General features: G+C 45.2%; 1 protein-coding gene across 28 annotated transcripts in view; it reads right to left on the reverse strand.

The window, feature by feature from the left end:
• Positions 1-17190: 17190 nt before the first annotated feature.
• Positions 17191-21215, reverse strand: part of UNC80 (unc-80 homolog, NALCN channel complex subunit) — a 256402-nt gene continuing 252377 nt past the window's right edge. For 23 of the 28 annotated variants that reach the window (XM_069733446.1, XM_069733439.1, XM_069733450.1 and 20 more), the window contains one exon: positions 17191-19733. In XM_069733446.1, coding sequence (XP_069589547.1) covers positions 19467-19733 — 267 coding nt within the window. In that variant the 3' untranslated portion in view covers positions 17191-19466. The remainder of the gene's footprint in view (positions 19734-21215) is intronic. The other 5 variants (XM_069733465.1, XM_069733464.1, XM_069733462.1 and 2 more) reach the window with 2 other exon arrangements.

Raw genomic sequence — 21215 nt, forward strand, 5'->3', positions numbered from 1 at the left:
GTTTAAGCCTCGTTTCATTGGTCCGTATAGGATTTCTGAGGTTCTTAATCCTGTGTCTTTTCGTTTGACCCTTCCAGCTTCTTTTTCCATCCATAATGTGTTCCATAGGTCGTTGTTGCGGAGATGCGTGGCACCTGTGGTTCCATCCGTTGATCCTCCTGCTCCGGTTTTGGTTGAGGGGGAGTTGTAGTATATAGTGGAGAAGATTTTGGATTCTCGTATTTCGAGACGGAAACTCCAGTACCTGGTTAAGTGGAAGGGTTATGGTCAGGAACATAATTCCTAGGTCTTTGCCTCTGATGTTCATGCTCCCGATCTGGTTCGTGCCTTTCATTTGGCTCATCCTGGTCGGCCTGGGGGCTCTGGTGAGGGTTCGGTGACCCCTCCTCAAGGGGGGGTACTGTTGTGAATTCTGTGTTCAAGCTCCCTCCTGTGGTCATGAGTGGTACTTCGGCTGGTTCTGTCTATGAGCTTCCTCTGGTGGATGTGAGTGGGGCTGCGGCTTCTGAGTTTCCTTCCTCAGGTGACGAGGTTAAGTCGTTAGGTGCTGCTCTATTTAACTCCACCTAGTTCTTTGTTCCTGGCCTCCAGTCAATGTTCCAATATTGGTCTTGCTCTCTCCTGGATCGTTCTTGTGGCCTGTCTACACTGCATAAGCTAAGTTCTGCTTGTGTTACTTTTGTTGCTATTTTTTCTGTCCAGCTTGCTATATTGGTTTTTCTTGCTTGCTGGAAGCTCTGGGACGCAGAGGGAGCACCTCCGTGCCATTAGTCGGTACGGAGGGTCTTTTTGCGCCCTCTGCGTGGTTGTTTGTAGGTTTTTGTGTTGACCGCAAAGCTATCTTTCCTATCCTCGGTCTATTCAGTAAGTCGGGCCTCACTTTGCTAAAACCTATTTCATCTCTGTGTTTGTATTTTCATCTTTACTCACAGTCATTATATGTGGGGGGCTGCCTTTTCCTTTGGGGAATTTCTCTGAGGCAAGGTAGGCTTATTTTTCTATCTTCAGGGCTAGCTAGTTTCTCAGGCTGTGCCCGAGGCGCCTAGGTCTGGTCAGGAGCGCTCCACGGCTACCTCTAGTGTGGTGTGATAGGATTAGGGATTACGGTCAGCAGAGTTTCCACGTCTCAGAGCTTGTCCTATGTTATTAGTAAACTATCAGGTCACTTTGTGTGCTCTTAACCACCAGGTCCATTGTGTTTCTGAATCACCAGTTCATAACAGAGAGAACAGATAAAACAGTATAAAGAAACACAGAGGGCGTAATTCAGGGAAAGCAGGTGTGAAGCATAGGGTAGGAAGTTCAAGGATAGCAAACTTATCAGTCTGATGACTTCAGAATGCGGTTAGTTCAGGATGTGGATGTTGGCGCCAAAGCAGCGGCGCATAAGGGGTCCAGTATGGTCCTGGAAAAGATGGCGTCCTGGATCCTGGTGGTGACGGTGATTCCTCGTGTCCAGTGTAGTCCTGGAAAAGATGACGTCTTGGCTCCTGGTGGCGATGGTGATTCCTCGTGGTCCGGTCGGTGATCGGTGTGTCAGGAAACAATGAGCCGGACAGAGCACAGTCTTTCCCCCTGTCAGTGTACAGGGACAACGAGCAACTCAATTCAGGTACAAAGGGAAACCCCTCACAGCGGGTGTCCCAATTCTGCCGTCGGTAGGTGCACAGGCTTATGTCCTGACTGGGCGTCCTGTCACTCACAGTCAGCGATGTCAGCGGGGACCAAGTACATCATTGTCGGCAGTCTCTGTTAACAGCTTTTAGCCTCTGCTGGTTTTTGCCCGCTCTGGCAGTTGGTTCCCACGCAGAAGCCTTAACACTGCCCTCCTTCGCGATGCACGTTCCCACGGCAACTAACTGATTTGCTGCGCGCTGTGGCCCTTTTATCTTAGCCACGCCCCCTACTCCTAGCTGCAGAGGTCGGTCTGGGGATTTAAGCTTTCCCCCGTGAAACCTGGGTGACAGCCCCAACAGTTTTGGATCCATCACGGAGTAGGTAGGCCTGGTCCGGGTTTTCTCCTTACGTGTGTGTCTACTCTACCACTCTGCACGTTTGTGTGTCTTCGCTCTGTGACTGTACACATTGGCACAGCAAGTAATGGTAAACTGACTGAACAGAGAACTAGTCTGAACTGGTGCCTAACCAAAAACAACTTACATAGCCAATAGATAAATGGCTGCACTCAATTGTACTAAAGCAAGGGAATGTGTAGTACATGAAATGTGAATAGCATAATGGCTTGTGAAATCTATGCAAATACACATGAGATGCTTAGCACAAACTTTGGCCAAAAAATGTGAGCCCATCCACCAACGTCAAGGTAATCTCATGGATCGGATGGGTCCCTGACCTGGGTGACAGCCCCGACAGTTCCAGATCCATCACGGAGTAGGTAGGCTTGGTCCGGGTCTTCTCCTTATGTGTGTGTGTGTCTACTCTACCACCCTGTCTGCACGTTTGTGTGTCTTCACTCTGTGACTGTACACATTGGCAGGCAGGTTGCACACTTATGCGGTTTCGTTCTCTTGGGCTCAACGCCTGAGTCTCTAGTTTGCTACATGCTAAGAGTGCCGGTCAGGCATAGGTTCAATAGTGTCGGGACTGGGGTAACTAGCCGCTTGGCTTAGCATCTGTTTCGTTCATGTTCGCGATTGGCACAGTTCAGTTGCAGAGCAAGCTCAACCCTTATGCTATACTTCTTGCTGTAATCAACGGGTGTTGTACCTGGCGTCAGAGAGCTCTCTCTGGGCTTAGCATCTGCTTCATTCGTGTGTGCGGTTAGCACCGTTTAGTTGCAGAGCTAGTCCAAGCCACGTACTAATATCTCCGTGATGTTAACAGGGTATAGCACTTCGCATACTCATGCCATACCTCTTGGTGTAGTAACTGAGCTTGGTACTCAGTGTTCCATTCACACTGAGTGGCGTTTAACTCAGTGTGTTCAAGGTAATGCTTGTTGTTTAGTTCCATCATTGTTCATGGGTCACCCCAAGAGTCCAGTTGCCACAATGGCATTGCCTTCCTCATGGGGAGGGGGGTGATGTCATGCCTGGAGGTAAGGAGGGATGCCCTTGGCAGGTAACACAAACATACAACATCTTCCTGACGCCAGGCCAGAAGGGGGAGCTCTAAACCCGGTTTCAGGGGAGCTTCCCTATAAGTTCTGGTCTGGAGGTGGGGTTAGTGAGTCGAGTGTGAGACGGCAAAGGGCGAGGAAGCATGGGAGGAGAGAGGCTGGGAGTAGAGCTGTGACTGAGCTCTTCCCATTATTAAGCGCAAGAGAAACCAGACACCGGAGTCTGTGTTTGCACGGGTCCTAAAAGGCCCAGCAACTAGAACCGGAGGGCAGGAGATTGCAAGTCTCCTGTCCCATTATACACCTGAAGGCACCACAGCAAGTCAGGTGCCTGGGGCTGCCAGTGAGAAGACAGTGCCCATGAAAGGTTCATGCTGTCAACCATACAGGTTAGGAGCAACAGACACTGAGATGAACTTGTGTAAAGCTTCAGGCAGCAAGGGACAGTGAATTCAGCGCAGAAGGAAGGTCTCCGAACCCACCTGGCTAGGTGGATCCCAAGTTACCTACAGGCTGCTCGGACCCCATCCACACCTGTAACCTGTGCTCCAGATTGTACCTACAATTCATCAGTAAAAGGTAAAGGAAACTGCAATCCCTGCGTCCTCCAATTATTCGCTGAAGAACCCTCAGTCCTGCACCCAGGGCCATATTTGCCACTAGGCACTTGAGGGCACGTGCCTAGGGTGGGAGGGTGCAGGGGGAAGCACCTAAGCATGTTTTGTTTTTTGTTTTTTTTCAGTCCGGCGGTGGTGCATCCCGGAAGACGGGGCTGCAGAGTGGCAGTCAGTACATGTCGTGCTGGTGCCGACTCTCCCTACTCCCTGCTGACACACAGAGTGACATGATTTGTGCATGCGCCCCTGCTCACAGGCACAGCCTAACTTCATGCCCGGACCGGAAAGTGACTGATTATTACTGAAGTTACCAGTCCACTTACCAGGGGGTGGGGCTGAGGTGGAATGGCGGCGCCCTGTCTCCCGACCTGGCTGGGACACACATTGCTGGTCTGGCCCTCGCAGCGGCAGAGCAGTACCCGTCGGTAAGTAAACATGATCTCCCGCCCACACGCTGCTTGCTGCAAGGCTCTATCAGTGACTCACCACTTCCCTCAGACTCCACAGGCTCGTTTCTGCCTGGAGGCTGGAGCACAGACAGCAGCACTGGCAATGTTTGCACCCAGTCCCAGATAGAGTGAGTAGGTTGGGGGTTGTAATATATCTCTGGTCTGGTCTGGACATTATGAGGATCTGCACATGATGGATGGAGGGGGGATCTGCACATGATGGATGGAGGGAGTATCTGCACATGATGGATGAAGGGTGGATCTGCACATGATGGATAGAGGGGGGATCTCCACATGATGGATGGAGGGGGGTCTGCACATGATGGATGGAGGGGGATCTGCACATGATGGATGGAGGGGGGATCTGCACATGATAGATGGAGGGGGGATCTGCACATGATGGAGGGGGGATCGACACATGATGGATGGAGGGGGGATCTGCACATGATGGAGGGGGGATCTGCACATGATGAATGGAGGGGGAATCTGCACATAATTGATGGAGGGGGGGATCTGCACATAATGGATGGAGGGGGATCTGCACATGATAGAGGGATCTACAAATGATGGATGGAAGAGGATATGCAAATGATGGAGGGGGATGCAAATTATGGAGGGGGCTGCAAATGATGTGAAGGAGGGGACGGGGGACTGCACATGAATGGAAGGGGACTGCACATTATGAAGTGAAGGGAAAATGGGGGATTGCGATTGATGAAGTGAGGGGGGAAGGGAGACTGAAAACGATGAAGGGGAGGAGGACAGCAAATGATGATGTGAGGGGGACTGCAAAAGATGAAATGTCCACATAGTGGAGGGCGTTGAGGATGCAGTGACTGGTAATGAATTGGAGGAAAGAGTACAGGGGCTAATTATATATTTATTAAGTGGGGAAAATGGCTATTTATAGTTGGTGGGGGCGTATTGATTAATAATAACTAATTATATATTAATGGCGGATGCACGACTGTATTTAGATGTGTAGTGTAGTAGAAGAAATGGAAAAAGTGGGGAATGTGCTCTGGAAGCGGTGCTCTAGGTAACTGTGTTATTTTATACAGAGTTGAGGCATGGCTGAAAGAAATGATGGCGGTCTGCGCTGCATGAAAAAGAACAGCAAAGATGAAGGACTTCAGCTAGAGACGTCACTAGTGAGTTAGTGTGTTACCTGTACACTGACACTATACACTCTGTTACCTATACACTGACATTATATTCAGAGCTTCTGTGTATAATGGCATTAGTGTTGTATTTTTTTTATTAATGATGATCAGTATTGTAGTATTCGGTCACTATGTGGTGGTAGTATGTGATCTGGTTATGGTGTGGCTGCATTTCTCCCTGTATGTGGTACTATTTGGTCACTGTGTGATGGTAATATGTGATCTGATCATAGTATGGAGGTATTTGTTCTTTGTATGTGGTATTATTCCGTCACTATGTGGTGGTAATATGTCGTCTGATCATGGTATGATGGTATTTCTCTCTTGTATGTGGTATTAATGGTAATTCTAAAAAATATATGTGACTCATTCCCTTAAAAATAAATAACAATATAACAATATACATAAAAAGAGAATTGGATATTTTAAGAAATGTTTAATAGGTTAGAGTAGAGTAAGGCCCGGCCAAAAGAGTCTACCTTGTTGCGGTGGCGGCTTAAAATATATTTTGGCCAAAACAAAAGCTGCTGGCTATGTATGTGATCTGCTGAGAACTGTTAATATCCGATTGGTGAGGATGTGGTGTAGAAGATGAGTTTTTCCAAGAGTGGGCATTGGGACTTTGGAAGGCTTGACGGTGTGGAGGCGGAGCTGAGGTGGAGCCTGGGTGGAGTCTCAAGGGGGTCTGGAAATTTTGCCAGTATGGGGCCCCAAAATTCCTAGTGGCAGCCCTGCCCGCACTGTCACTGCAGTTCTGTGAAGGCTGACCCGTTGTGTTAGCTCTGTTCCACCAGTGTCGACACTCAGGTTCTGGCACATTAACTGGAAGTGAGATCTATGACTGCCACTCATTTTCTCTTCATTACTTAGCCGTACAAACACAGGGACAGTGACAATATATTTATTTAAAGGCAGTCTGTCTTCAGGATTTCACCCCTCCAAACCTTTTATATGTGCATGTAGCTCTTTCAAACTCGATAAATACCTTTATATGGTCAGTCCCTTTCTCCCTTATTCAGAAATCAGCATTTCAATTGATATATAAATAATGCCTAACAACTATGGTGGATTTTAACCCTTTGTCACTCCAGCTCTATTTCCTGCAGAGTGCCACCTCCTTTTGCTTCACTGACAGCCTCTATGCTGTGTTTCTTTCTAGAAAAAAAGAGCTGTAAGTCGATCAGGAAGAGGTGGCACTGAGTGAGTATAGAGCTGGAGTAACAGATCTACTCCCTCATTTGCATATGTATGCAAATCGATTTCAGATGAATGGACTGAACATTTAAAAATATTGCTGGAATTGTCTTTGAAAGAGCTACATGGGCATATGCATAGATTTGGCCTCATTCATTCCCTATGGGACTTGCGGACATGTGCGTCACTTGCAGTTTTGCACTTGCGATGAGACAAAAAAAACACTGCTAGCAGCTTTTTTTTCCCATTGCTGCAAGTACCGCATTTGCCGGATCGCAGCAAAACCGCAAATGACGCACATGTCCTTATAGCAGAATGGAATGAATGAGGCCGAACGCAGTGTTGCCGTAAGTGATCCGTTGCACGGCAGATGCGGAAAACGCTGATGTGAAAGTAGCCTAAGTCACTGCCGACAGTGTCTGCATTAGTCATACTGACCAATGGAACAATGGGAGAGACAGCACTAAAAGTGCCAAGGGCAGCATAAACTCTAAATACGGCCCTGCCTGCACCCCACGTCTATCATCCTTGACTAACTGCACCGGTAGCCCTGGGGACTAAGCTCTACCTGTGAGGAGCTATACCAACTCTGCTGCAATACCATCAGCCCTAGTGGTCCCCTTTAAGCAGCGTCGGCCATCTCTGGCCGAGTACCATAGGTGGCATCACGAACATGTCTCAATAGACTTTATTTGCCAATACACTTCATCCCTTTTAATTGGAAGCCCAGGGCCACGGATCGGGTCACCGCTGCCGTGACCTTCCCCTTTCAGTACCTCCGGACCCAGTACCGAGTACCCCACGGTCCTAGCGGGCGCTTCATGCACACTAGCAGCAAGGTTCATCTCTGCACGGTGAACCCCAGGTTGCGATTGCACTTTATTTATATTTTATTTAGTGCAATCCGCCAGCCCTAACAACCAGAATCTGTACAACTCAATTAAAAAATAAAATACAATCTTTTTTGGATGGAAAAATAAGAATTTAGAAGTAAAATAATGTAGTTGCATAAATATGAACACCCTTAAACTAATACTATTTTGAAGCATCCTTTGAATTATGACAGCATTCAGTATCTTTGGACAGGAGTCTATCATATGACACATCTAGAATTGGCGATTGTTGCCTTCTCTTCATTGCCGTAGCTCCACATCTGTCAGTTTTCGAGCGCATCTCCTGTGTATAGCTCTTTTGACGTTAATACACAGATTCAGATCTGGACTCTGGCTGGGCCATTCCAAAATTTAGATCTTTTTCTGGTGAAGCCATTTATTTTTGTTGATTTGGAGGTCTACTTAGGCTTGTTATCATGCTGAAAGCAGAAATTTCTCATCATCTTTAGCTTTTTCCGCTGAGACCTGAAGAATTTGTTGCAAAATTGACTGATATTTTGAATTGTTTGTAATGCTCTCCATCTTAACTAAAGTCCCAGTTCCAGCTGCCAAAAAACAGCCTCAATGCTGCTTTCATCATGCTTCACTGTGGGTATGGTTTTTTTTTTTGGTGATGCACAGTATTGGATTTGCACCAAACATACCTTCTGGAATTATGGCCAAGAAAATCAATCCTAGGCCTTGTCAGTTCATAACATACAGTGGGGCAAAAAAGTATTTAGTCAGTCAGCAATAGTGCAAGTTCCACCACTTAAAAAGATGAGAGGCGTCTGTAATTTACATCATAGGTAGACCTCAACTATGGGAGACAAACTGAGAAAAAAAAATCCAGAAAATCACATTGTCTGTTTTTTTTAACAATTTATTTGCATATTATGGTGGAAAATAAGTATTTGGTCAGAAACAAACAATCAAGATTTCTGGCTCTCACAGACCTGTAACTTCTTCTTTAAGAGTCTCCTCTTTCCTCCACTCATTACCTGTAGTAATGGCACCTGTTCAAACTTGTTATCAGTATAAAAAGACACCTGTGCACACCCTCAAACAGTCTGACTCCAAACTCCACTATGGTGAAGACCAAAGAGCTGTCAAAGGACAACAGAAACAAAATTGTAGCCCTGCACCAGCCTGGGAAGACTGAATCTGCAATAGCCAACCAGCTTGGAGTGAAGAAATCAACAGTGGGAGGAATAATTAGAAAATGGAAGACATACAAGACCACTGATAATCTCCCTCGATCTGGGGCTCCACGCAAAATCCCACCCCGTGGGGTCAGAATGATCACAAGAACGGTGAGCAAAAATCCCAGAACCACGCGGGGGGACCTAGTGAATGAACTGCAGAGAGCTGGGACCAATGTAACAAGGCCTACCATAAGTAACACACTACGCCACCATGGACTCAGATCCTGCAGTGCCAGACGTGTCCCACTGCTTAAGCCAGTACATGTCCGGGCCCGTCTGAAGTTTGCTAGAGAGCATTTGGATGATCCAGAGGAGTTTTGGGAGAATGTCCTATGGTCTGATGAAACCAAACTGGAAAGGTTTGGTAGAAACACAACTTGTCATGTTTGGAGGAAAAAGAATACTGAGTTGCATCCATCAAACACCATACCTACTGTAAAGCATGGTGGTGGAAACATCATGCTTTGGGGCTGTTTCTCTGCAAAGGGGCCAGGACGACTGATCCGGGTACATGAAAGAATGAATGGGGCCATGTATCGTGAGATTTTGAGTGCAAATCTCCTTCCATCAGCAAGGGCATTGAAGATGAAACGTGGCTGGGTCTTTCAACATGACAATGATCCAAATCACACCGCCAGGGCAACGAAGGAGTGGCTTCGTAAGAAGCATTTCAAGGTCCTGGAGTGGCCTAGCCAGTCTCCAGATCTTAACCCTATAGAAAACCTTTGGAGGGAGTTGAAAGTCTGTGTTGCCAAGCGAAAAGCCAAAAACATCACTGCTCTAGAGGAGATCTGCATGGAGGAATGGGCCAACATACCAACAACAGTGTGTGGCAACCTTGTGAAGACTTACAGAAAACGTTTGACCTCTGTCATTGCCAACAAAGGATATATTACAAAGTATTGGGATGAAATTTTGTTTCTGACCAAATACTTATTTTCCACCATAATATGCAAATAAATTGTTAAAAAAATAGACAATGTGATTTTCTGGATTTTTTTTTCTCAGTTTGTCTCCCATAGTTGAGGTCTACATATGATGTAAATTACAGACGCCTCTCATCTTTTTAAGTGGTGGAACTTGCACTATTGCTGACTGACTAAATACTTTTTTGCCCCACTGTATTTTCCCACATGCCTTGGGCCTACTTAATGTAGGTTTTAGAAAAACATAGCCAGGATTGGATGTTTTTCTTTGTAAGAAAAGGCTTAAATTCTACCACCCTACAACACAGTCCAAACAAATGAAAAACACAGAAGATTGTTAAAAATTCCTGCAGCTCATTTAATGTTGATCTAGGCCTCTTAGCAGGTAATCAGACCAATTTTCTTGTCTTTTTCAACAATTTTTAAACGACGTCTAGTTCTATATAATATCACTTTTGTGTTGTGCCTAATTTAAGTCACTTACTGATGACCATCTTTACAGTGTTCCATTATATATCATACTGTATTTTTATGCCTCGGAAATGTTTTGTACCATTCTCCTGACTGATAACTTTCAACAATGAGATCCTTTTGGTGTGTTGTAAGCTATTTATGGACAATGACTTTTAATGTAAAATTTAGCTTAAAAATGTCAAGAAAATCCTTCATCTAAACTTTATACAGGCTTAATCAGAATCACTGTAAATTATGGCAGCTGTGCAGGGTCGGACTGGCCCACCGGAGAACCAGAGGATTCTCTGGCAGGCCCAGGCACTGACACCTCCTGGCATAGTGGCCAGCAGCTGCTTAGGGGCCCCCACTGCTCTAGAGGCCCCTAGTAGCAGCTGCTATGGGGGCCCCAGATGCCAGCGGAGCAGCAGCGGGTGACAGGAAGCAGAAGCCGACTGTTGTTGCTAAAGCCTGTCCCCACTGCTAAAGAAAAATGAATATTCACTGCTCCCCACGCCCCCATGGGCGTGGAGAGTGGTAAATATTAATTTCACTTTAGCTTACTGGGCAAAGCACTGACAAAAAGTCATCAGGACGTAAGAGTGCTGTTACTTACAAACAGTGTGCCGCAGTCTGCAGCAGGCAATCGTGTCAGCTGTGTTATCAGTGACGCCCGAACTGCTCTCTGGCTAACTGTGGGAGGAGCTGCGAACAGGATGTCCTCCACTACTCCCGGCGCTCGGAGCTACTCAGAGAGCAGTGCGGGTGTCACTGATAACACGGCTGACATGTTTGACTGCTGCAGACTTCAGAGCACTATTTGTAAGTAACTGCTCTTTCCTGCGATGAACAAGCAGGGAGAGTGGAGCGGCTCTTGATAAGTTTAACCCTTGATTGGCCACAGCACAGCCAATCACTGTTAGTTTTGTTTGTGTCCTCGTCTCCCTGGCCATACAGCACAGCTCAGGTAATGAGCTGTGTTGTCATCTATAATGTGCGCTCCCCTCCCCCACAGTGTAAGCAGCAGGGGGAGATGGAGGACTCCCTGCTACAGCTGCAATGGTTGAACAAGGGCCCCCCTGCCAGCCTAAAAGTAAGGGTAAATGGGGGGGCTTTAGTCTGGGGTGATAGAGGGGGAGGGGCTAAGTCATTTAGGGATAAATGAGGACCCCATTACCTCATCTCTCCTTTAACTCCTGACTGACTGCACCCCCTCCCTCTATATCACCCCTGACTGAGCCCCCTCCCTCTATATCACCCCTGACTGCCCCCCCTCGCCCCTGAATCACCCTGACTGCACCCCCTCCCAGTATCACCCCTGACTGAGCCCTCTCCCACTATATGACCCCTGACTGAGCTCCCTTCCTTGTATTACCCCTGACTGCACCCACTCCCCCGTATCACCCCTGCTGAATCCCCTTGCCCCGGAATCACTCTGAGCCCCTGTATTACCCCTGACTGCGCCACCTCCATCTATATGACCCCTGACTGAGCCCCCTCCCTTGTACCACCCGACTGCACCCCCTCCACTGTATCACCCCTGCTGAATCCCCTCGCCCAGGAATCACCCTGACTGAGCCCCTCTACCCTTGTATTACCCCTGACTGCACCCCCTCCTCCTATATCACCCCTGACTGCACCCTCTCCTCTTATCACCCCTGCTGAACCCCCTCATCCTGGAATCACCCTGACTGAGCCCCTCTACCCCTGTATTACCCCTGACTGCACCCCCTCCTCCTATATCACCCCTGACTGCACCCCCTCTCCATATCACCCCTGCTGAACCCCCTCATCCCGGAATCAACCTGACTGAGCCCCTCTACTCCTGTATAACCCCTGACTGCGCCACCTCCCCTGTATCATCCTGATTGAGCCTCTTTCCCCCTGTATTACCTCTGACTGCACCGCCTCCCCTTGTATCACCCCTGACTGACTGTCACCTCCCCCTGTATCACTCCTGTCTGTACCACCTCCTTCTGTATCACCCTGGTTGCGCCACCTCCTGTAACACCCTGACTGTGCCACCTCCCTTTGTATCACATTGACTGTGCCACCTCCCCCTGTATCACTCCTGACTGCGTCACCTTTCTCTGTATCACTCTGACTGCACCCCCTCCCCCTGTATCACTCCTGACTGCGTCACCTTCCACTGTATCATCCTGACTGCACCACCTCCCCCTGTATCACTCCTGACTGCGTCACCATCCACTGTATCATCCTGACTGCACCACCTCCCCCTGTATCACTCCTGACTGCACCACCTTTCTCTGTATCACCCTGACTGCACCACCTCCCCCTGTATCACTCCTGACTGCGTCACCTTCCACTTTATCACCCTGACTGCACCACCTCCCCCTGTATCACTCCTGACTGCACCACCTCCCCCTGTATCACTCCTGACTGCGTCACCTTTCTCTGTATCACCCTGACTGCTTCACCTCCCCCTGTATCAACCTGACTGCACCCCCTCCCCCTGTATCACTCCTGACTGCGTCACCTTCCACTGTATCATCCTGACTGCACCACCTCCCCCTGTATCACTCCTGACTGCGTCACCATCCACTGTATCATCCTGACTGCACCACCTCCCCCTGTATCACTCCTGACTGCACCACCTTTCTCTGTATCACCCTGACTGCACCACCTCCCCCTGTATCACTCCTGACTGCGTCACCTTCCACTTTATCACCCTGACTGCACCACCTCCCCCTGTATCACTCCTGACTGCACCACCTCCCCCTGTATCACTCCTGACTGCGTCACCTTTCTCTGTATCACCCTGACTGCTTCACCTCCCCCTGTATCAACCTGACTGCACCACCTCCCCCTGTATCACTCCTGACTGCGTCACCTTCCACTGTATCACCCTGACTGTGCCACCTTCCCCTGTATCACCCTGACTGTGCCACCTTCCCCTGTATCACCCAGACTGCACCCCCTCCCCCTGTATCACCCTGACTGCACCACCTCCCCCTGTATCACTCCTGACTGCGTCACCTTCCACTGTATCACCCTGACTGTGCCACCTTCCCCTGTATCACCCTGACTGTGCCACCTTCCCCTGTATCACCCAGACTGCACCCCCTCCCCCTGTATCACCCTGACTGTACCCCTTCCCCCTGTATCACTCCTGACTGCATCACCTCCCCCTGTATTACTCTTGACAGACTAAGCCTACTTCCCCTGTACACCCCTGAATGCACCACCTCCCCCTGTATCACCCTGATTGAGCCCCTCTCCCCCTTTATTACTCCTGACTAAAACATTTCTTTCCCTACTACTAACAAAATGAGGCCCTTCATAAAAGTTATGGCCTTATAGGTGTAAAAAGTGTATGGGGGATATGAGGGAAAACTCTTTCGATATTACTCCAATGTCATATATAAGTGATCTGGGACCCTCACCAGTAGAAGAGGGGACATTCACATAATGTATTTGCTGCAGAAATCAAAAAGCAAATTAACAGTGGAAATATCCACTCAGACATTGTGCGGATATTGCTGCGGTTACTAATATGTAATGTCGCACCTTTACCACTGACCTGATCCTTTATATTGCAAAGAATGAAATTGGTGGTGAATATGTTAAATCTGCATCGGTCAATTCCTGTCATGGATTTTTTTCAGAGTATAGATGAGATGTCATAAAATCCCCTCCACTACACTGGTGCTATAACACATTGGCCTAGTGGTTAAACACCAGGGGACATTTATCATTGAGTTTGAACCAAACTGTGTGCGCCAACCCCTGCTATATCATTAAAGGGAACCTGTCCCCCCCTCAGGCGTTTGTAACTAAAAGAGCCACCTTGTGCAGCACTAATGCTGCATTCTGACAAGGTGGATCTTTTAGTTATGATGCCTGCACACGCTGAAATAAACGTTTATAAAATGTGCCCCCTCATACCCTGAAATCGCCAGGGAGGCGGGTCTTTCCTTCCTAATCATACGCAGCACAGCCATCACTGCAGACCTGTGCGCGCCGGGCGCTGCCTCCTCTTGCCATGTTATCGTCCCCGGTACCTGCGCATTAATTTTTTTTTTTTCAGGCGTGCGCAGTTGCGCTGCCCTTCGTACTTACAGCGCAGGCGCCGGGGACGATAATGCAGAAAGAGGAGGCGGCGCCCGGCGCGCATAGGCCCAGAGTGCACATTTTATAAACGTTTATTTCAGCGTGTGCAGGCTACATAACTAAAAGAGCCACCTTGTCGGAATGCAGCATTTGTGCTGCACAAGGTGGCTCTTTTAGTTACAATTGCCTGAGGGGGGTGACAGGTTCCCTTTAAGACGTGTACTACCTTATGTTATGCCCTGATATTAGCGTGTTTTACTGAACAATCGGTGGTCTTGTATTTATTTCTATGTAGCTAGGTAGTGGGCCCCAAGAATGATTTTCTCTGGTGGGCCCAAGGTGCTCCAGTCTGACGCTGCAGCTGTGTGCCGACTACTATTTAACATGAGTATAAGGCCTCCTTTCCACTTGAGAGATAAAAAACGGTCCGATTTACGGACCGAAAAAACGTAGGAAAATCATGCGAGTGTCATGCAAGTGTCATGCGATTTTTTTTATCGCAACATCCGTATGACATCCGTATTGCTGTCCGATTTTAACTCACCGGTGTCCTTTGAAAAGCCGGTAATTCAGTGCTGTGTACAGTAAAATCACACTGACAGATTAGATTAGAGTAGATATATACACATAGAATAGGTATATATACATATATATATGTCAGTGAGACACCTATATATATATTTATATTTAATGCAGCGCTAGATAGAAAAGCCGGTAATTCAATTGCCGGCTTTTCCTATCTCCTTCACAAAAGCAGGCTTTACCATGTTATTAGCCATAGGTAAGTGTTCACACTAGGCAGTCAGTTCAGGTACCCATCCGATCTGAGATTACCTTGACGTTTGGTGGATGGGCTCACAACTTTTGGCCAAATCTTGTGCTAAGAATCTCATGTGTTTTTTCATAAATTTCCCAAGCCATTATGCTATTCACATTTCATGTATTGCACATATCCTTGCCTTAGCACAGTAAATTTTGAGTGCAGCCATTGATCTATTTCCTTCACAAACCCGACAGGATATGAGACATGGTTTACATACAGTAAACCATCTCATATCCATTCTTTTATTACATATTCCTCTTTATTAATGTAAGAAGTGTCTTTCAGTCAAATTTGGTGTTTCTAGCTATTAAAATAAAGGGTTAAATCGCGGAAAAAATTGGCGTGGGCTCCCGCGCAATTTTCTCTGCCAGAGTGGGAAAGCCAGTGACTGACGACAGATATTAATAGCCTGGAGAAGGTCCATGGTTATTGGCCCCCCCTGGCTAAAAACATCTGCCCCCAGCCACCCCAGAAAAGGCACATCTGGAAGATGCGCCTATTCTGGCACTTAGCCTCTCTCTTCCCACTCCCCTGTAGCAGTGGGATATGGGGTAATGAAGGGTTAATGTCACCTTGCTATTGTAAGGTGACATTAAGCCAGATTAATAATGGAGAGGCGTCAATTATGACACCTATCCATTATTAATCCAATAATATGAAATGGTTAAAAAACACACACACACATTATTACAAAGTATTTTAGTTAAATAAATACACAGGTTGTTGTAATATTTTATTATATTGGTAATCCACCTGAAGACCCTTGTCACCTGAAACAAATGTAGACAAAACAAACAACAATATTCCATACCTTCCGATGATCAGTCTCGTCCCACGCTGTAAATCCATCTGAAAGGGTTAACTAATTTTACAAGCAGAAGCCTGCTAATGCAGCCACCCCTGCCTGTAAAAACCCGGCGAATGAATGTAATGTAGGTGAATGACCTGTAGTTACCTCGAGTTGCGGTGATGCGCCCTCTGCTGGATGTCCTCATATGAACTCGAGCGTGGGAAAATATTCAGAAAAGTTCCCAGGCTCGAGTTCATATGAGGACATCCAGCAGAGAGCGCATCACCGCAACTCAAGGTAACTACAGGTCAGTCCCCTGCATTCCATTCATTCATAGAATTTTACAGCCATGAGCACAGCTGCATTAGTAGAGCTCCTGGGTGTAAAATGATTTAACCCCTTCAGATGGATTTACATCGTGGGACATGACTGAACGACGGAAGGTATGGGATATTGTTTATTTTTTACTTTTCCTTTTTTAAAGAACAAGGGTCTTCAGGTGGATTACAAGTATAATAAAATATTAAAACACCCTGTGTATTTATTTAATTAAAATACTTTTTAATAATGTGTGTGTGTGTGTGTTTTATTAACCATTTTGTACTATTGGATTAATAATGGATAGCTGTCATAATTGACGTCTCTCCATTATTAATCTGGCTTAATGTCACCTTACAATAGCAAGATGACATTAACCCTTCATTACCCCATATCCCACCGCTACACAGGAATGGGAATAGAGTGGCCAAGTGCCAGAATAGGCGCATCTTCCAGATGTGCCTTTTCTGGGGTGGCTTGGGGAAGATGTTTTTAGCCGGGGGGGGGGGGGGGCAATAACCATGGACCCTCTCCAGGCTATTAATATCTGCCCTCAGTCACTGGCTTTACCACTCTGGCAGAGCAAATTGTACGGGAGCCCATGCCAATTTTTTCTGGGATTTAACCCTTTAATTTAATAGCTAGAAACCCCAAATTTGACTGAAAGACACTTATTACATTAGTACAGAGGAATATGTAATAAAAGAATGGATATGAGATGGTTTACTGTATGTAAACCATGTCTCATATCCTGTCGGGTTTGTGAAGGAGAAAGAAAAAGCCGGTAATTGAAAGGTGTCTCGCTGACATATATACTGTATATCTATATATACCTATTCTATGTGTATATATCTATTCTATTCTAACCTGTCAGTGTAATTTTACTGTACACCGCACAGAATTGCCGGCTGTTCAAAGGACACCGGTACGTAAAAATCGAACAGCACTCGCATGGTGCGGGTGCTGTGCGTTTTTTTTCTCGCACCCATTGACTTGCATTGGCGAGTCTCATCTGAGAATCGCAGCAATACGCAGCATGCTGCGATTTTTTTCTCAGTCCGATTTCGGCTGAGAAAAAAAATCGCAAATGAAAAGACACCTATTGAATAACATTGGTCCGAGTGCAATCCAATTTTTTATCGGATTGCGCTCGTCCGTTTTCCTCGCAAGTGGAAAGGAGCCCTAAATGTGGCTAATTCTGAACACAGACACATCTTCAATTATAAAAGGGTGTTAACACTTATACAACCACTTTATTTTAGTTTTGTCATTTTTATTTTCTCCCTAAAATGATATCAGTTTGTTTCTCAATGGATTTGTATTATTATTATTATCATCGTTTTTATAGCGCCATTTATTCCATGGCGCTTTACATGTGAACAGGGCAAATATAGACAAGTACAATAAACATGATTAGATTACAGATTATAGATGGAAAAACATCTGAAATGATTCTTCTTGGTAAGATTTTTTTACATGACAAAAACCTGGCATGTTAACAGGGGTGTGAAGACTTTTTATATCCACTGTACTATATTTTTTCATTTATATCAAACGCTCTCTTAATAACAGTAACGTTTTAAAATAAATATTTATTTATTCATCACACAATGCATCTTTTATCTCTTCATAACATATATATTATCTCTGAAATAGAATTTCTCACACTATTTTCCATTTATACCTCACTTCTTTTGCAGAATCAGCAGACAGTCTAATGCATAATATATTGTATATTTGTAACATATATTAAATATCTGGTTCTCTGTATGGGTTAACAATCAAAATTATTCAAGGGGTTCATATGTGCTAGTGTTCATTCATATGAAGTGTTTCTTCTGAGAAATAAAACTAAGAACAATAGATCTGTTAGCAGCTTGTTAAAAGTTTGCATACCACAAAGCTTAAAATCTGTCTAAAAAATTAATAATAATTGCAAAACAAGTGATATCTTAGAAAAATGTTACATTTTAGGATTTTAGAGAGGATGGACGTTAATGGAGTATTCATGGGAATCTGTCAGCAGGATTTCATCCCTTAAACTATATATATGTGCATATAGCTCTTTGAAACCTAAGTTTCGCAATATCTTTACATGGCCAGTTCATCCCTTTATTACTGAGAAATCAGCATTTGATATGTAAATGAGACTGAAGAGTTATTTGTAGATATGAAGCCTCCGTCACTCCGACTCTATTCCCCGCCCGTGCTGCCTCCTCTTACTTGACTGATGGCTCCTTTGCCTGAAGTCACACAGTATAGAGCAGTGTTTCCCAAACTCCAGTCCTCACGGACCCCACGGGTCATGTTTTCAGGATTTCCTTAGTATTGCTCAAGTAGTGGAAGTATCATCAAAGCATCAGGAATTGTCTCACCTGTGCAACACTATGGAAATCCTGAAAACATGACACGTGGGGTCCGTGAGGACTGTAGTTTGGGAAACACCGGTATAGAGGCTGTCTATGAAGCAGGAGGAGGCAGCTCAAGCAGGGAATAGAGCTGGAGTGACAGAGGCTTCAGATCTACCATAGCTTTTCAGCCTCATTTAAATATCAATTCAAAGGCTGATTTCTCAGTAACGGATGAACAGACAGACCACGTAAAGGTATTTATTGCTGGACTTGTGTTTGAAAGAGCTACATTACACATATAAATAGTTTAGGGGTGAAATCCTGATGACAGATTCCCATTAACACAGTATTTTGTCAGATTCTACTCCAAAATCCACCTCCTATTGATTTTCAGGTTAAATCTGCTCTTTTATTTGCCAAGCAGGAATATGTTCATTGTATAGCCCAGGCTGAGTGGACTATAAATGACTTCCAAACCCTTGATTCCCACCTGTCATTGCTTTCTCGGCAACCATTATAGTGTATCCACTGTTCATTAATACGGCTAGATATTTATCCCATGGATTGACCAACTAGTCTTCAAAATGCATCACAGTGTAAAATATGGCAGGAAACACTGTTTGTCTACAACCCTATCCAATGTGGAACATCAACTCCTATCCCTCACTCACTTCTGTAACAACTCGATGTCTATGAAGTCAATAGGACTGGAAGAAACATGGCAATATGAGATATGTGTGCATTGAAGACAGTCAGTCTCATGTAAGGCCTCTCAATGACTGTGTAAAGCAGCACTAACATGTATACTGGTGCCCGTACATCTGACGTGTGCGCTGGCATTGCTGGGATGGTTGATCACATACGGGTAGGTTTGGCATTAGCTTGCTGTATGCTTCCCATACGGTTAGAGCACATGGATGCCGAGTGACAAGAGTAGGGATTTCATTGCATTCTTTGGTCCCATCTGAAGCAGATCCTTCCATTCCATATTTAACTAGAGTATGTTCACCCAAAAGCAAAGCAGCGAGGTCAGATAAGCAGCATAACCACATACACCCTCCAAAGCAAACACAACAGGATTACAAGGGAGGGACAGCAAGTGCTTGGCACTTTGTCTATAGGCATGAGTGAGAAAAGACGGGAAAAAAAGTCTCAAGACTAAACGTGAGATTCATCCAAATCAATGTCCGTCTCCCCAAGTTCAATATGAGTGAAATTAAAATGTCCGGAGACGAGGGGGTTCTCCATCCCATTGTCCTCGGTGATGTGGAGGACAGTGTCTGTGTACTGAAGCAAGCTGCTAGTTTCCAGACCACCAAAGTCTTCAGGATCAGAAAGATGGGAGGACGGGGAGCTGTGGAGAAGTGGGACTGCTGCTCCCCGACTGGATGCTGAGTCTTCCCTCCCCAGGAAGGGCGTCCTTCTCTGCGATAGGAGAGAAATATTTTAGCAATAGAGATACATTTTTGCAAATATTTTAGAAATATGTAACAAAGCTATCCTGTCTACTACACATGCTCCTTAGGCGGCCGTCACACTATCAGTATTTGGTCAGTATTTTACATCAGTATTTGTAAGCCAAAACCAGGAGTGGGTGATAAATGGAGAAGTGGTGCATATGTTTCTGTTATACTTTTCCTCTATTTGTTCCACTCCTGGTTTTGGCTTACAAATACTGATGTAAAATACTGACCAAATACTGATCGTGTGACAGCAGCCTTAAGGCTGCTGCATGAAACGTAGAATGACCTATGAGTTTGGAGATATCTCATGGCTCCTTCAGGAGTATAACGTAAATGTAGAAATGTTCTGTTATTGCTATAGTAGAGGAAAAGAATAAGATATAATGTGACAGTCTTGTAAATACAAATCTGGCTTCTAGAACGAATAATATAGGTGTAGGGCAAACTACTTTATAAGGGTATGGTCACACATTGCTATTTTATGCGCTTTTTTTCTCCATGAAAAACGTTGACTGTTGATAGCAAACTGCAGGTGTTGGATGAGGTTTCTGTGCCATTTGTTTGGGGGTTGAGCATTTTTTATCTCAACGGGGAAACGCTGCGTTAAAAACGCTGAAAGTATTGACATGCATTTAAAAAAAAAAAGCAACACAGGTCAAAAACAAAAGGAAAAAAAATGCACTGAGATGTTAGAAATGTAAATAATTTTGCCATTACTGTAATAAAACACTACATTTTTTCCCCTAAAAAAAAAAAAAGGAGTGAAAAACAAAAAATGCTACAGGTGAACAAGCCCTTAGGAAATAAAAAATCTGGGATCTTTCAATTGCCTTTTATCTTGACTTTGATCCAAGGTTTGTTAACGTGCACATAACATGTCTAAGAGTCACCGACATACCAAAAAGTACTAGGAATATACAGTAGAAAATACGGTTTCTACACTTGGATTCTGCAAAGTGTTTCTCTAAAAAAATTGGGGGCAATTTAATGTCGTTTTTAAAAGCATTTCTGCATTGCCCAATTTTAAATTAAGGTCTATATTTTGTTATTTTACTCGCTTATATAGCGCCATTTATTCCACAGCGCTTTACAGACATTAACTTGAAATATTAAAGGAAATGACATACAATGACTTTGTGTCTGACATTTGGGGAGCGGTTTGGCAGTGACTTGTTTTTCTAAACACAACAGGCTCTGTGTATGGCATTTTCTTGCTATTTTCCCCCATAGATTTCTTTAAAGAGCTTGAAAGACTCCACAAAATTAAACAGAATTTAAAAAAAAAAAAAACACTATATAATTTGCTTGAAATTCTTGTTTTCCTAGTCTGCCATGAATAGGCCATCACATCTGGATAACAAGTGATTGTCATATTGGGTCTTCTATTCAACAACACTACTCTCGCAATAAAAAAAAAAAGACCTAATTAAGGAGGTTTTTTTTT

This window comes from Ranitomeya imitator, chromosome 7 (assembly GCF_032444005.1).
Source record: "Ranitomeya imitator isolate aRanImi1 chromosome 7, aRanImi1.pri, whole genome shotgun sequence".
In the NCBI taxonomy this organism is placed as follows: Eukaryota; Metazoa; Chordata; class Amphibia; order Anura; family Dendrobatidae; genus Ranitomeya; species Ranitomeya imitator.